Source organism: Pinus tabuliformis, chromosome 8 (assembly GCF_031772625.1).
Source record: "Pinus tabuliformis cultivar Carrire ecotype Pingquan chromosome 8, CPIR1, whole genome shotgun sequence".
Lineage (NCBI taxonomy): Eukaryota > Viridiplantae > Streptophyta > Pinopsida > Pinales > Pinaceae > Pinus > Pinus tabuliformis.
The window spans coordinates 2,026,905,785-2,026,924,303 of record NC_142294.1 but is presented as its reverse complement, the minus strand read 5'-3'; the positions used below and the strand labels follow the sequence as shown (position 1 = coordinate 2,026,924,303).

The following is an 18,519-nucleotide window of genomic DNA, read 5'->3' as shown; positions in this document are numbered from 1 at the left end:
TGAAGAGCTCTCAAGCTTTGGATGACATGCTCAGCTATCACAGATCTCCATCTGATAAATCAGGACTTGGGTATGTAGGTGAACCCTCAAACAAGGATGAAGATGCTTTAAGCAAAGGAGATGTGAAGAAGCCAGAAAGAAGTTGTGAAGCTCCTAGTTCCAGCAAAGGCAAGGAGAAAAATGAAGGCTGCAATAGAAGAGATCCTGCTCCAAGCAGAAAACCAGCTCCAAGAAGAAATGTAGCCGATGTCAAAGAGGCAAGATGCAATGGTTATCATCAAAGGATCTCAAGGCACCAAGGCTTCAGAAGTACATCAAGGAAACCTCCATCTCCCACGTACCAAAGTTCATTTTTTGGTTATTGTTATGATTGTTCAAACTTTGGTCATATGGCAAAAGACTGTAGAGCATTTCATAAAGATAGATGTTGTGGTCTTCGACAACCTCCAAGAAACAATTTTAGAAGAAATCATGAAATGTCATTCATGAAAAATGTAGAATGTTTTAAGTGTCATAACATTGGGCATATGGCACGAGATTGTAACTTAACATGGGATCTTACACAAGCTAGACCCATGCAAAAGAAGAAAGTTACACAAGTATGGAGAAGGAATGTAATACAGTGTGAAAGCCCCTTGAACTCCCCAACTGATCTAAATTTGTTTTGAGAAGAGTCTGCCAAAAGAAGACAAGCACACATTAAAGGGGAGCTTGTAATTTTTTTATTGCTGAATTGTCTTAACAGTCACTCCTTGATGAAGATTTTTTTATAAAGGAAAGACATGAAATCAAATCTGCCATAAGAGCAGAAAAGAAATGGGGGCAACGCTCAAATGTAAAGAGCAGCAGCGCAAGAAGAAAAGTATGCAGAGCATGGAGACCCTCACAACAGTGGGAGGACAAAACATAAAACAACAGTTTGAAATTTTTTGTTGTGGAGCACATGCATTGAAATGCATAGCAATGGAAGGTAGTTTCCTTCTATGTATTGTGAGAGAACATACTCACAGCAGAGTGAGCATAATACACAGCAGATGGAAATGTTTTGTATTGGCAATGAAAATGCAAAGCAGTGAGAAGAAAATGAGAAGAAGGAAAAACGCAGCAGAGCGTAAATGCCTAGTGGCTGAGAATGCAATGAAATTTTTCACACAGCAGTGAAAAATGTAATTTTTTCTTGTATGCAATGCAACATGCACAGTGATGCCTAAAGAAAAACAGGGGCAGCGTATATTTTTAATGCACATGGGATGAATGAGAATGTGTATGGCAACAGAAAAACGAAAGGAACTGCACAGCAGTGCATTGTGTAAAAAAAATGAATGAAGACTAAGATTGTGTGAAGCAATGGTGTAAAACGAAAAGGCAACAGCTCATGTCAATTTTTTTTTGTTGTGTGGACAATGCAGCGCAAAACAGCGTGAGGATGATTTCTCTCTATGTGCAAGTAATGGAGAGTAAAGAGTTAGTGTATGGGCACACAGCAGTATGATGAAACAAAAGGCAGCCACAGTGCAAATTGCAGAGGCAACGCAGCAGCAAATAAAAAACCAGGGATGACAGTCTATGGTTATGGGTATGGACAGCAGTGAATATGAAAAATGCAGCAGCAAGAAGTTATGGACAGCAGCATGATGGCAAGAAGGAGAAGCACACAACAATGCAAATAAGAAAATGCAGCAGCATGAAGTTTTGTTGAAGAAATGAAAGGTAATGGACAGCAGCACATGTAAAAGAAATTTTTTTCTTTACAGCAGTATATGTAACTGTAATGAATGTGTTGTTCATTGAATTGAAATGAAATATATGCAACAACGGTGAATGTAAGAAATATTTACGCACAGCAGTGTAAGTTTGTAAGTTGGGACAGTGTAATTGTTCCAGAAAAGACAAAGTATTTTGTCTTTGAAAAGTGCACAAGCAGTGCAAGTGTAGACACAACAGTGTGGGGTAGACGCAGCAAAGAAGACGGCACAACAGTGCAGCAGAGAATATGCAGCAGCATAAAAGAACAATGTAATGAGCATGCACAACAGTGCAATGAATGTTTTTTTTTGAAACTGCATCTAAGGCAGTGATTGGCAGTGATCCCTCTGTTGAGAGGAAGATGCTCTTTAGCATAGTTTGGTAAATCCCTCTGTTAAGAGGAAGATGTTTTTTTATAACAGGTGAATCCCTTTGTCAAGAGGAAGGTGCTCTTCAGCACATTGTTATGGTGAATCCCTCTGTCATGAGGAAGGTGCTCTTAAGCACAGTTTCAGGTTAATCCCTCTATTAAGAGGAAGACAACTTTGTTTGTTTGTGAACTGCATCAGAAGCAGTTGGTGAATCCCTCTATGTGAGGAAGATATCTTTGTAACAGCAGTACTGAGGAATCCCTCTACGAGAGGAAGTGTTTGGGTATGTCCTAATGCCCAGCAGTTGAAATTAAAGGGGAGTGTTGGAATGTTAATTCCAACTGCAGGCAGCAGGCGGACGTGGGCAGCCGACTCAGCAGCCGTACCAACGCCCAAACCGCTGCACCCAAAACCGCCAGAACGAAACCGCCCGGTCTCCCCGCACCGCCATTCGCAAATGGCTGTACCCGCAGAGGAGGCCCCGACACAATCAGGAGGCGCCACGCGTCCACTCTACAACACCAAATCCGCCCTCTCCCCGGACGCTAAAGATCGTTCTGTTTGCGCGAGGTTGGCGAGCGAATTGCGTTGGATCGGGTCAGGAGGCTCGGATCTGCGCGAAGCTGCGCGGACTTTAACGACCGGGCCCGACGAATGAGTTGGCGACACGTGGCACGGAAGTGACGTCAGCCGACCCCGCCCGCGTCAAAATGAATTTTTTTTTTGTGTCGTTTTGTGGTTGACCGCCGTGGAGGAAACGACATGGTTTTAATGCTTCTACGTAGAATTAGGTGGCGGCTTTTAATGTGGTAATGGGCATACGTCCCATATGTTATTTTTTATATATATGTTTTTACGTAGAATTTGGTGAGGCCATTTAATATGGTTATGGGCCATATTTTTTTATATGTTTTTATATATGGCTATGTAAGCCCGTGTGTGGCAATGGTTATGTAGTTTTTTTTATGTGTAGTAGTGGCTGCGTGTGTGGTATTTTTTTTGGTGTGCATTGAGGCTGCGCGCGGAATACGCAAGAGAAAACAAGGAAAATATGTATTGAGCCTGCGCGCTGGAGTTTTCTTTTAATGTAGAACAGGGCATTGAACGCACAACAGTGCGAGAAGTGAAATAGAACATGGAAATGTATTGTGATATGTGTTTGCGCACGATGTATGTGTGTGTTTTTTTTGTATGAGTGTTGTAATGGTTTATGCCGCGTGCAGTGGTGTATGCAATTTGTGTGCCATATGTTGAACGCACAACAGTGCTAGATATAAAAAAAAACAGGGATGTAATGTTTTTTTTTGCCATTGTAAAACATAGGAGCAGCAAGAAATTGTTGTTGTAATACCCACAGCAGTGGAAGACCAGAAATGAGGAAACAGAGTTTCTCCAGTGAATCCCTTTCTGTGCAGAGGATGAAATGTGTATCTCAGTTTTGTTTTTAAGCAATAGAAATGTTTTTATGGCTGTGTAATGGACTGTTATGAGTCATTTTGTTTTTAATAGCTTCGCTGTGCAAAGGTCCTGGAATAAAGGAAACAGAGCATTGGCTCTGTGATGTTTATTTTGATTGGTTTTGGTATTTTCCCATCAAAAATACCCAACATATTAGGCAGTTGGCCATAAATATCGCCAGAGAAGAGTTTGGTGTGCTCCCATCCCATAAGCCACTCCGGCTTAGCTGCTCAGATGATATAGAGGAATCGATGTTGAAGCTCCAAGTAAGCGTATTTCGTCCCGGTGTTATGCCTATTTATTTTTATTTAATAATCCATTACACACTAGTATTTAATTTAACTTTGTGAAGTGTGCTCGGTAGGGTGTAGCAGATTTCTGTTTGATACGAGGAATTCGAACTCGAAAGGGTCAGAATCTGCCTCATTGCACGAATTACATTAAGGGTGTGGGTGTACGCCTCTTTGTGGTTGAAATTCCCATAGATTTGTCGTCACTTTTTTGTTTGTGGGATATCTCGGGAGATTTGGTGTGGCTTCGCCTGCGCAGTTTCAGATCCATCGATTTTCCGGAGACCACTTCACTGGGAAACCTGAGAGTTCTGGAGCTGGAGGGGCATGGGGACCTCGAGCAATTCTTCCAAAGATTTAATATGGTAAGTACATCTACAGTTTGTTATGAGTATTTTGTGGTGAAATTCTTCCCCCTTTGTATTAAACAGTTCATGTGCATTGTAATTTGCAGCAGCAGCCTCCTCTGCACTTGAGTGTGTTAAATATTGACGTAAAGGGCACACATCAGATGCCCGGAAGGCGAAAAGAGGTTAATTCAGAGGCCAATGCCTCCAGCAGCAACCTTGATCTTAATGATTTTGAGGTAATCTCAGATAGCGTCCAGCAAGGGTTCGCGGCACCTTATTTTTTCCGTTTTCTGGAATGGATAGGAACGAGCATAAAATTTCCCAACAAAATTGTGTTGAAAAATGTCACATTTTTACAATCATTACCTATTGGTTTTGGGGAACTCAAAAGCCTTACACATTTAGATCTATCCGGCTGCAATAATCTAACCCAACTGCCCGAATCCTTCTCTGAATTGATGCATCTCCAATTTCTCGCTTTGCGAAACTGCAATAATCTCTCCATCCCCATAGACCTCTTGGGAAATATGTCATCACTTGAGTATGTCGATTTCGAAGGTTGTAGCAAGTTGAAATATTTGCCGGCGGGAATCGAAAATCAAAAGTCTTTAAGATACCTGAATTTACTATCTACTGATTTACAATGGCCCTTGAATGTCAAACTACCCGAAAAGTTACAAACACTAAGATTAGGGAATTCACCGAATAGATTTTTTCCATGGGATTCTTCTGGAAAAAGAAAGCAAGCGAATGCACTTTTGCCACGCTTTATGTCATGGGATTCTTCTCGAAACAGAAAGCAAGTAGAGGAAGGGAAAAAGTTACGGCGGTCTCTGGGCGATTTGAGGCGGTTAAAAGAGTTGAAAGAGTTGATTTTGATTGATTTCTGCGGTGCGGACGGCATCTTATGGGAGGAAATTGCAGGGCCAAATATGAAAGTTTTGGTTATAAGGAATTGTCCAATAGATACCCTTAGTTTTAAGGAGCAGGGGACCATGCATGTTGCCATGGGTGCTTTAATAGATTTCACTTTGACGAAGACACACATATCTGAGATATGTATTCCAGAAGGTGTTCTACCCAGGCTTGAGACTCTTGATATTTCAAAAAATAGGTTGTTAATGCAGGTTAATTACTTGCCATCAACATTAATAAGACTAAACCTGCAAGAGTGCTCCCAATTGAAGGCATTAATAAACCTATCAAATCTGGTAGATCTTAAATTCCTCTGCATCAATCGCTGCGAAGAGCTGGAAACCTTGAATGTTGAAGGTCTGACATCGCTGGAGGAGATTCAAGCGGAGGAGTGTTCGAAGCTCAAGAGCATACAAGGATTGAGTCATCGGCAATGTTTGAAATATGCCCGCATTTCAACCAACAATGATGTTATGTGGAATGACATTTGCAACTTTTTGGTCAGTATCCTTCCTTCCTAACACAACATATTAATTCATATAAACTATTTATATATTTTCAAACCTGGAACTATCTAATGGCGTTCTGGTTGCTGTGAGGTGCCGGTGGGTGTGTAATATTATTTTCAAATTTATTGTTACTGTCACCACGGAAGGTTTATCAACGCGGTGGGTTTATCCAGACTAAATTATACTTTGTGGTCAATGGATTTGGGAAATGTGTGCAGGCATCCACCTCTAGTGAGAAGCTATCAACTGCTTTCTTTACTGGAAAGTCAAGGATTACTTACAGGGACACAGCAATGGTAGGTGTTTAATTTCCCTGGAGAGCAGATATAATCCTTCAGGAAATAATAATTGAATTTTGAATTTTCTCAAATTGAAATGGACTTATGAAAATTGTGCAGGTCATGCCAAAAATGTGTTGAAATCGTAATTTCAACGCAGACGCCAGAAACCGTCGAGCAAACCCGCCGGAGAGTTCTCGGGCCAGTTTCCGGGGAAGGGAATCTCCGTACTCTTCAACCCGAGAAAATTTGGAGCCGCCACGTGTTTCTGACCTGACGTAACGCAACGTCACGTTCTCGGGAGGTAAACCTCAGCAGTTGTATGGTTTCCGATATCAACCTCCGCCGTCCGATCTGGTTGCGTGTTGTCCACCGTCGATCTTTGAAGGTGCACGGGCCTGCTGCAATTTAATCACATTGCGTGGAGTGTTTGTCTTATTGGTTGACCGCCGAGAATGGAGGAGTTAATGTTTTTAATGCTTTACGTAATTTTTTGGTGGCCCTCTTAAATGGTTATGGGCACATACGATATATTTTTTATATATGTTTTTTATATATGCTATGTAAGAGAGTGTGTGGTAAGGAGTTTTTCTTTTATGGTGTATTGTGGGTGTGGGAATATATAGTAATGTGCCTGCGTGCAAACTCCTTTCTTTTATGGTGTATTGTGGGTGTGGGAATATATAGTAATGTGCCTGCGTGCAAAAATGTATGATTTTTTTTTGTTGAGGTGTAGTGTGGCTGTGGCAGCAGCGTATAGTGTGTGTGTCTTCACACATGGAGATATGTAAGAGCGCAGCAGCAAAAGACCAGTGAGCGTGGGTTATATGTTTTATACATATGTGTTGATTTTTTTTATGAGAGCAGAGTGGAGCGAAAAGAATGGTGATGCACAGCAGTGCTATCCATAAATGAAAAACGAACTGGAGCGCATGTGTTTTGAGTAAGTTTTTTTTATAGGTTGGATTTGCATTGAAATGCAAATGAAAAGAGCGCTCAGGTATTTTTGAGATTGTGAATGTAATGTAAAGATTACTGTATGTGTAAAATATTGTTTACAGCAGTATGTGTAAAATTAGTTTTACACCAGCAAATGTAAAAATGGGTTTTACTGCAGTAAACCCAGCACAGTAATTTCTCAGGTGAAAACAGAGTTTTGATGGGTGAATGTAAATTTTGGTAAATCCCTCTCGGCAAAGAGGATGAATGTTGTTTCAGGCTTTATATTTTAATCAATAGAAATATTTTTATGGCTGTGTAATAGACTGTTGAGTCATTTTGTTTTTAAGAGGTTCCCTGTGCAAAGATCCTGGAACAGTGGAAACAGAGTATTGGCTCTGTGATGTTTGTTTGTGTGGTTTTGGTATTTTCCCCATCAAAAATACCCAACAAAATGCAATCCATTACGGCGCAGTTTAACCTGAAAGTGGTGGATGTTGTCTTTCCTGCACCTGTACACATCTTTGGTCATGTAATTCTGTTGGATTTTAATACGAAGATGGAGGATTTGCAATCGTACGGTGGTATATTGATGTGCTTTCTCACCGGTACTGATGAAGTCGATACACATCGACGGCGTCGTGGGGAAGTCGATGTGTTTCGCGTAAGATTTGAAGGGAGTAATGACGGAGGGTCAGCGGAGGAATACGAATACTGCGTCAGTGGAGGTGGAGTAAAGGTACATGTGTTTATGTGGGGGGAGGGGTGTGATGTGTTTAGAGATGAGAAAGGGTATAACAACATCACTGTCACTTGTGAGTCGAAGCTATCAGCTACAGCGGTCCATGTGAGAAAGGGATGGATTCTGATGATCCAGAAGCACCTGGACGTCTCACAAGTTTGCAAACAAATTATAACTGCATTGTCATTATGTTAATTTCAGTTAGCAAGTGTGGAAAGTTATTGAATGTTTGTAAACAGAATATAACCTCACGGTCATGATATTATATATGAATTTTAATTTGATTTAATTTCGTAAGCTTTTGTAATCAAAATTATACAAGTTTATAAACATATAAATATGTAAATAATATAATTTCAAAATATTTATATGTGTACTATGACTTTAGTAAATTTTATTTTAGATGTATATATTTATATAAGATATGTATATTATTGATGTGATAATATTTATATAACACTATATTATAAAACTAATATTGATGTGATAATATTTATATAACACTATATTATAAAACTATTATGTGCATTATTATTATTATTATAATGCATAGAAATTATATTATTTGAAAAATAAATATGATATTACTCCTATGAAAATTAACATACTATACTATTTGCATAGTTTTGTATTTTTTTATTAATATTATTGGTTATAAATATAATATTTTTAAAAATTAGTATATGATATTATTTACGGACAATATTATTAATTTTTTGATTTGTAAATTTTCTTACTTTTTAATACAATAATTTTATTTTATATAAAGAAAAAAGTCAAGTTTTATTGAGAATTATATATGGTTATTTATAACATGTCAAAATGAACATTACGACCCCTCTAATGAAAGATCACATTTAAGAATGGTTAAATAAATCTTTCTAAAAAGTTATAAATCTGAGTTAATTATGAACTAGTTTTCCAGAATGAAAAAGCATTAATATATTATATGAGAGATATAAGAGTTCCATAATAATTACATCTGAGATGACCTAAAAAAAACCTTTGGTCAAAAACATTTGCTCATAAAAGGATCTGCATGTGGGTATATCTATCTAATGATGATCAACAACTAATCAAACTAGTTCTGATAGCTCTACAAAATATCATGATTCACATAATATAGAGAGGCTATATGCATAATCACAAATACATATGTGGGTATATCTATCTAATTATGAACTAGTTACTGTATCAATTTCAACAACATTAATAAAAAGAAACCCACACTTCAACAATATGGGTCAATCCTTCCACATTTTGTGATTATTCCTAAATCTTAGAAGCATCCCCTTTTATTCTTCCCATAATTTGATTATTTAACTTTTTTAATTGTGTTATCCATCACTTAAGTCGATCTCTAAGTGCAATTCCTCCTTTTTTCTTCCGGATAACTTATTTATATTATGGTTCATGGAAGCTTAATCTTAGTCCCCTCTGATGAATGCATTTACTTTTTCATTTAAGTATCATGATTTTGAAGAGTGCTTTATGCACCAAACATTTTTAAAGCTTGAATTTGTAATTTTTTTTACTCTGGCATAGAGCTCCATTTTAGAAAAGCATTTCATTTGTGACTCAAAAACTTATTTAAAGTTATATGGATCTTATGGATGTTTTATTACGCTCTTTATGATTTTGCATGAATGAAACCATTTTTTAAGTTCTCTGATATATGAATAATGTTATCTCATACCTGTCTTTTGATATGTTTTAATGATATGTTTTTACTATAATGGAATGGATGGATGTCATGCTTAAATTTTCATCATTATATCTTCTTTTACATAAATAATAACTCTATCCCACCAAAAATAAAGGGGATAAAGGAAAGATTTCTAGTAAATAAGGGAGAGTGTCATTACTCACTTTATGCTTAATTTTCATATAAATATTGTAGGAAATATTTTTGTATGGACTATATCAAATTTAATAATTTCTTCCAATTAAATAATTAATTTGAATTTAAATCAAATTCACCACTTTAGGCTCTATATTTTTCTTGTATGCATTGAAGTACCTTGATTTCTCTCCATGTAACCTAGAAATGTATTATGTGACTAGAGAAACAATATAACCATGATATTTATTAATTCTTTAGCATATGCATAATATGCCTTAACTTCTCCCAATATATTAGGTATGAGACCAAATCAGGTAAAATAAAATGCAAAATATTATGATAGTTACCCTTTTACTTCCGCACATATTTTATTTCTGCACAAACTTTATATTTGCATGTCTTTCCTCCATACATTCTTTAATTCCTCATATGCCTTACCTTCAACAATATTAGACTTGGTAATATTTTTTTAGCAAGGAGACTTATTGTTGAAGATAATGGAGAATACCCTAGAATAGGTAGAGTTGGTTCACGTAACCTCAAGATAGGAATTAGTTTCCATTTCTTAGGATGTTGTTCTAACTTCCCTAAAACCATGTTTTCTATTTAATGTGTAATGTGCATGAAAAATGTAGAGCATTCTGTAGAGCTAGACTCTCCTGGTTCAGACTCTCTTTCGTAGAGCTGATCAGTGAGTTTTATCTCATTTAATACAAACATTGCCATTTTTATCATGGTATGAGAGCGTCAGGGTTGAGGAACCTATACGTTGTCTAGTGGGTGCAATTAAACCAAAATCGTCACAGTGCGACGATAGCACTATTACACTTCCCGAAAATTTTATCTTTCGACCGTCGCAGGTTTTCAGTGTACATCTGCGACAGTCTGAGATATTAGGTGTATATCTGCGACAGTCTCGGATATTGGGGGTACATCTGCGACGACGTCTCAGATATTAGGTGTATATCTGCGATATTCTCAAGAAATTGATGTATATCTATGACGATCGTGTAAACAACAACAAAAGGCTCTGAGAGAAGTTTACAGAGGCTGAAAACAGAAGGTTGTCTGGAGACTGTGAAGGAAGCCACGGTGATTTGCGGGTGTGCTGTGAGATCAAACAACATTGAAAATCAGTGATCTGTCTCTGTCACAGATATGGGGTAAATCTAACATCTTCTTTTACTTGTCGATTTTTTTTTGTCTAAATCACCAAGATGAATAACAATATGTTTGAAGCATGCTTGAATGAGCATAACAAGCTCGATGGTTCCAATTATGCAAATTGGAAATTCAAGATGCAGACTCTGCTAGACATGTAGAGTGCTTGGACAATTGCGAATGGGGATGAGCCGAAGCCCGCGACTGGATCAACATCGATCCCAAATTGGGAGAAGCGAGAAGGTAAAGCAAGGACATTGTTGAAGATGCCAGTGAAAGATTGCATCATACCACACATTAGAGAGTGTAAGACATCTAACGAGAGCTAGGGAATTCTGATGGAGTTGTATGAGATTAGGAATTCAAATCATCTTTTGTTCCTCAAGAGTAAGATCCTATCCCTGGAGATGGAGGAGAATGAAACAATTGTTTCATTTGTAGTAAGGATCAAAGACCCGAAGAACAAATTGGCAGATATTGGTCATACAGTTGACGATACAGATCTTGTAACAATTACCATGAATGGTGTCACTAATGATTACCAAATGTTCATCACTGGGATAAATGCCAGAGAAAAGATCCTTAAATTTGAAGAGTTGACAGGAATATTGATGCAAGAAGAAGAAAGAAGATCGACTCTGAAGCCCCAGAGTGTCAATCTTTCATTAATGGCGAAGAAAAACTTCTTCAAAGGGAAAGGAAGTCCACAACAACAAAACGGAGCAAACTCACACAAAAGACCGAATCAGACCCAAGGTATGCATTCGAATAAGAACTACTCTGAAACTAAATGTTTTTATTGCGGAAATCTGGGTCATATTACGAGGGAGTGTAGGAAGAAGAAATATCATGAAGAACAACAGAAGCAGAAAAGACATGTAGGTCATCTTGCGAATGACAATCATGTGCAGAATTTCAGATTGTTCATGGCAGGTTGTGATGAGAATGTTGATGCAGACATCTGGTATGTATATTCATAAGCGTCAACACACATGACAAGCATTGGTTCGAAGATTTTAAAGAAATCAACGAAGGAGCACAGATTTACCTAGGTGATGATAGAAGTCATCAGATCAAAGGATGTGGGAAAGTTTCTGTCATTCTACCTAATGGTAATATCAAACAAATTCATAATGTTATGTATGTGCCTGGTGTAACAAAGAACTTGATTTTTGTATCCATGATTATAGATCAAGATCTGAAAGTTGAATTTTTTTAAATCTCACTGTTATATTCAAGATCTGCTGGATGGCATGAAGACAATTGCTACAGGAATGTGAACAGGAGGTCTGTACAAGTTGGATGTAAGACCTGCACCAGGTCGAGCATTGACAACAGCAAGCCTGAATACAGAAGAGCTACGGCATCAGAGATTTGGCCACATCAACTACAATGATTTGCTGTTACTACAAAAGAAGGAAATGGTAAGAGATCTTCCTATGCTAAAGCAAGTACATAATAATTGTGATGTCTGTACATTAGAAAAGATGCATAGAGAAGAATTCCATGTTCGAGTAGAAAAGAAACAGAGAGATTTGTTTGAATTAGTGCACACAGACCTTTGTGGACCCATGCAGACAAAATCAATAGGAGGTGCACTGTATTTTCCACTGTTTATTGATGACTATACGAAGTTTTCTTGGGTGTATTTCTTAAGTAAGAAGAGTCATACATTCGAATACTTTAAGTAGTTTAAAAATATGATTGAAAAACAAATAGGGAAACAGATAAAAATTCTCCATTCTGATCAAGGGGGAGAATACAGGAAGGATGAGCTTATCAGATATTGTAAAGATCATGGAATTTTGCAGCAATTCACAGTACCCCATACTCCACAGCAGAATGGAGTAACAGAAAGAAAGAACAGAACACTGGTGGAATGTGCTAGAAGTATGTTGAAAGGTAAGAATCTTTCGAATGGTTTTTGGGTTGAAGCAGTGAATACTGCAGTTTATTTGAAAAATAGGAGTCCTACAAAGAGTCTTGAGTCTAAAACTCCTTATGAAGCATTATATGGATTTAAGCCTGCAGTAAAACACTTAAGAATATTTGGATCTAAAGCATTTGCCCACATTCCAAAGGAAGATAGAAGAAAATTAAATTCAAAAGCCATCAGATGTACCTTTATAGGGTATTGTTCACAGTATAAAGCTTACAAATTATTTAATCCCTCTACTGAAAATATTTTTGTTAGTAGAGATGTCAAATTCCATGAGCAAGATCATGAAGAATCTAATGAGCACAATGAGGAATGGGGCATTCTTCTATCTACTTATGCTTCGCACGAATGTGATTGGAATCTGATGCTTCTTATGGACAGGTTGAGCTAGATCCTGAGGTCTTGCTTTCCGTACTTGATGGAAGAAGAAGCAAAGAACAATCAAGGTCAACAGCAGACAAAGGCAGAAGATGAACAACAACAACAATAGGAAGAAAAAGTAAATGATGATCAAATAAGGTTTGAAGCCACCCCACCACTCAGGAGATCAGGTAGGAAAGCTCAAATGCCTGCAAGATATAGGGAAAATGCTTTTATAACTAGTATGATGAATGTGGTTGAACCGTCTAGTTATAAAGAAGCAAATGAACGTAGTGACTGGAAAATAGCCATGGAACAGGAATATGATTCAATAATCAGAAATAACACTTTGGAATTGGTTGAACTTCCTAGAGGAAAACAAACCATAGGTTCTAAATGGTTATATAAACTAAAGATTAATGCAGATGGAACTATAGAAAAACTAAAAGCTAGGTTGGTAGCAAAGGGGTACTCACAAAAAGAAGGGATAGACTATGAAGAAACCTTCGCCCCAGTAGCTAAATTAAACACTATCAGAATGTTAATTACTTTAGCTACTAAGAAACATTGGATGATACACCAACTAGATGTAAAGTCTGCATTTTTGAATGGAGAACTAAAAGAAGAGGTTTATCTAGAGCAACCGGAAGGGTTTGTCCAAAAAGGAAAAGAACATTTAGTCTGTAGATTGAAGAAAGCACTTTATGGACTAAAACAAGCTCCCAGGTCTTGGTATGAGAAGATTGATTCATTTTTTCTGCAAGCTGGCTATAATAGAAGTAAAAATGACCCTAATCTTTACACCATGAAAGATGAACAAGGGCGCGTAGTGTTGATTTCATTGTATGTAGATGATTTGATCATTATAGGTGATGCTACATATCTAATCGATGAAATCAAGCAACAGATGTCACAGGTGTTTGAAATGAAACACCTCGGTGAACTCAGATATTGTTTAGGTCTTGAGATCTGGAGAGATTCAGGTCAAACATTTTTGTCCCAAGAAAAGTATGTCAAAGACCTGTTGGAAAAGTTTAGGATGGATCAGTGTAAGCCTGCAGTGGTACCATTGTAGTAGAACATCAAATTGCAGTGTGAGGATGGCTCAAAAGCAGCGGATGCAATACTTTATAGACAACTGGTTGGGAGTCTAATCTACCTAACCACCACTAGACCTGATTTGGGTTATGCAGTCAATGTGCTAAGTCAATTTATGTCTAAGCCACATGAAAGCCATTGGAATGCAACGAAAAGTGTATTGAGGTATCTACAAGGTACTGTAGATTACGATATTATTTACATTGACTCCTCTGATGTTAGATTGACAGGATTTGCAGATTCAGATTGGACTGGAAATGTAGATGATCGCACATCTATAACAGGTTATGCATTCAGCATTGGATCAGGGGTGATCACATGGAGCAGCAAGAAGCAGAACACAGTCTCCTTGTCCTCAGTGGAAGCAGAGTGTGTGCAACAACGTGTGAGGCAGTTTGGTTGCAGAGACTTCTCTAGGATGTTGGGGAAGAACAAGGAGATGCAACAATAATCAGATGCAGCAATCAGAGTTCAATCAAACTTGCCAATAATCCGGTGTTTCACAAAAACACTAAACATATTGATACACAATTCTACTTTGTAGGGAGAAAGTTCAATCTAAATAAATCCATTTGGAATATTGTAATACGTGTGATAATGTTGCAGACATTTTCACTAAGCCTTTTGGAAAATTTAAGTTTCAAATGTTTAGGGAGATGTTAGGCATATTTGTGAACCCATTCTCCATTAAGGGGGAGTGTTGAAGATAATGGAGAATATCCTAAAATAGGTAGAGTTGGTTCACGTAACCTCAGGATACGAATTAGTTTCTATTTCTTAGGATGTTGAACTCTAACTTCCCTAAAACCATGTTTTCTATTTAATGTGTAATATGCATGAACAATGTAGAGCGTTCTGCAGAGCCAGACTCTTCTAGTTCAGACTCTCTTTCGTAGAGCTGACTAGTGGGTTTTATTTCATTTAATACAAACATTTCCATTTTTATCACTTATCACACAAGCCTATAGACTTCAATATAAGCACAAACATGTTTCCTTTAATGGAATTAATAAATCTTGTTTCTAGAAATTTAAAGTTGATCTCGGATGTATAAATTCCTCAACAATTCTTATAAGTAAAAACTGGAAAATTACATATATGTTTAATACTTTGCGCTTTTCATCCATATGCTATGTTTCTTTTTCCATGTTTTTAGCTATATGAACTCTATAAATAAATTTCTAGCTATCTCATTGAATTATTCTATCTTTTCCTCTGCAATGTAATTTTTTGCATTTCTTATAGCTTCTATCAAATTTTGAAATCCTATGATTGGTTAAACAAATTGTAACATGTTTTCCATTTTATCTCATTTCATAACAAAATTACAAATCATGGTCTAAAGGTAGGGCCTAGCTACTTTGCAGCTATTACCCTTGTTAAAAATATTCTTTGGATGTAAGGATAAAATATAATAGGGTAGTATTTGGTATAATTTATGAAATTAAAGTCAAATATTATTATAAAGTATAAATTCTAATGATTTTTTTATGAATATTATAGGTTGAAATCACATTTTGATTTTGTAGTAAGAATTATAATTGCTTTTAATTGTGTAATAGTTCATTTTCCTTGTACATAAGGAAATAACTCAGTAGCCAAAGACTTGGAAACATTTGACAAGAGTGTAAGTCAGCCTCGTTATGGAACACCGGCAAGTCATTTGAGGGGGAATGGTTTTCCTTGATAGTGATGAGAACACCCCCTTACATACCACTATTGATTTCAAGGGGTAGAATTTTCCTTAAATAACAGTTATGAGTGAATGTACATTCACATATAATTACAAGTGATTGATATCCTTACTACCAATTATGATAGATTCTACCAATTTAAAAAAACTACATCAATAATACAATAAATATATTTACTAAAATATGAAAATACTTGAAACTAATGAATACTATAGTAGGTAGATTCGGTTGAGTTGTTGAGATAATTTCTCAACAGCCAATCTTCTTGTTTTGGAATCAGTTGGATTTCACTAGCACCATAAGTATGTGATGTATCTATGTGATTTGAAGAGTGTAATAGAAATTTTCCTTTGTCTATGCATCTCTCTGTTTTTCTGCATGGCATCAATGTTGGTAGCTTTGGGTTTACCTTTTTCAGGAGAGCCCAAGGAAATGCAAAAGGAATGAATTTAAATTTGATCTTGCAACTTATGAGCTTGCCGCCATACTAGCAGCAAATAAACTACAATAATTAATCAAGAAGAGACCGATCTAGCTCATATCCTCTATGCTTTAGGGTGACTTTGCTGAGAGTAAAAACGTGGTGGAGAGCTCTGTGCATATGGAACCTAGGGTTGTAGCTTTTGTTGTATGATAGTTTGCTGCATGAGATTCGATATAATGAATCTATGCCAAGACATGGTGAATCTCACGAAACTGACTTTACTTAGCATAGTGGAATTCATGGTGGTGTAGTGTTCTGTGGAGCTGCGTATGAATTAGAAAGGAAAATCTGTATGGATTCTGTATGTGGTGATTTCGATGATTGACTTGTAGAGTTTCCCTCTATCAAATGCTACTAACGAAGGAGATCTAGCCTTGGTATTGCAACCAACCAGCAGAAAAATTGTGAAGCATGCAGAGTGTTATTCTACTTGGATTCAGGCCATAGCAGAAGCAGAGGGCCAAGCCATTTTTTCACCTTGTTTTGAGTAGGGCGGCTAGTGTAGATCAGAGAGTTCACACCAGAATCTCGAGTAAATGTTGAGGAGGCGTTACCGTAAGTAGAAAAACAACCAGAACAAAGAGCTCAGTAATCCAAAAGCACCTTGATGTCTCACAAGTTTGCAAACAAATTATCACTGCATTGTCATTATGTTAATTGAAGTTAGCAAGTGTGGAAAGTTATTGAATGTTTGTAAACGGAATATAACAACGGTCATGATATTATATATGAATTTTAATTTGATTTAATTTCGTAAGCTTTTGTAATCAAAATTATATAAGTTTATAAACATATAAATATGTAAATAACTTTCAAAATATTTGTATGTGTACTATGACTTTAGTAAATTTTATTTTAGATGTATATATATGTATATATTTATATAAGATATGTATATTATTGATGTGATAATATTTATATAACACTATATTATAAAACTAATATTGATGTGATAATATTTATATAACACTATATTATAAAACTAATATGTGAATTATTATTATTATTATAATGCATAGAAATTATATTATTTGAAAAATAAATATGATATTACTCATATGAAAATTAACATAAGATACTATTGGTATAGTTTTGTATTTTTTTATTAATATTATTGGTTATAAATATAATATTTTTTAAAATTAGTATATGATATTATTTACTGACAATATTATTAATTTTTTGATTTGTAAATTTTTTTACTTTTTAATACAATAATTTTATTTTATATAAAGAAAAAAGTCAAGTTTTATTGAGAATTATATATGGTTATTTATAACATGTCAAAATGAACATTACGACCCCTCTAATGAAAGATCACATTTAAGAATGGTTAAATAAATTTTTCTAAAAAGTTATAAATCTGAGTTAATTATGAACTAGTTTTCCAGAACGAAAAAGCATTAATATATTATATGAGAGATATAAGAGTTCCATAATAATTACATCTGAGATGACCTAAAAAAAAAACCTTTGGTCAAAAACATTTGCTCATAAAAGGATCTGCATGTGGGTATATCTATCTAATGATGATCAACAACTAATCAAACTAGTTCTGATAGCTCTACAAAATATCATGATTCACATAATATAGAGAGGCTATATGCATAATCACAAAATACATATGTGGGTATATCTATCTAATTATGAACTAGTTACTGTATCAATTTCAACAACATTAATAAAAAGAAACCCACACTTCAGCAATATGGGTCAATCCTTCCACATTTTGTGATTATTCTTAAATCTTAGAAGCATCCCCTTTTATTCTTCCCATAATTTGATTATTTAACCTTTTTAATTGTGTTATCCATCACTTAAGTCAATCTCTAAGTGCAATTCCTCCTTTTTTCTTCCGGATAACTTATTTATATTATGGTTCATGGAAGCTTAATCTTAGTCCCCTCTGATGAATGCATTTACTTTTTCAATTAAGTATCATGATTTTGAAGAGTGCTTTATGCACCAAACATTTTTAAAACTTGAATTTGTATTTTTTTTTACTCTCGCATAGAACTCCATTTTAGAAAAGCATTTCATTTGTGACTCAAAAACTTATTTAAAGTTGTATGGATCTTATGGATGTTTTATTACGCTCTTATGATTTTGCATGAATGAAACCATTTTTTAAGTTCTCTGATATATGAATAGTGTTATCTCATACCTGTCTTTTGATATGTTTTAATGATATGTTTTTACTATAATGGAATGGATGGATGTCATGCTTAAATTTTCATCATTATACCTTCTTTTACATAAATAATAACTCTATCCCACCAAAAATAAAGGGGATAAAGGAAAGATTTCTAGTAAATAAGGGAGAGCGTCATTACTCACTTTAT

The 18,519-nt window shown here is 35.9% G+C and overlaps 1 protein-coding gene across 1 annotated transcript in view; it reads left to right on the top strand.

Annotated features, from left to right (window-relative positions):
• LOC149244573 (uncharacterized) overlaps window positions 1–18,519 on the top strand; it is a 57,559-nt gene that overhangs the window by 4,173 nt on the left and 34,867 nt on the right. The window contains exons 4-7 of the mRNA XM_089371591.1: window positions 3,940–4,230; window positions 4,320–5,630; window positions 5,858–5,935; window positions 7,416–7,595. Of these exons, the coding sequence (XP_089227717.1) occupies window positions 3,940–4,230; window positions 4,320–5,630; window positions 5,858–5,935; window positions 7,416–7,595 (1,860 nt within the window). The remainder of the gene's footprint in view (window positions 1–3,939; window positions 4,231–4,319; window positions 5,631–5,857; window positions 5,936–7,415; window positions 7,596–18,519) is intronic.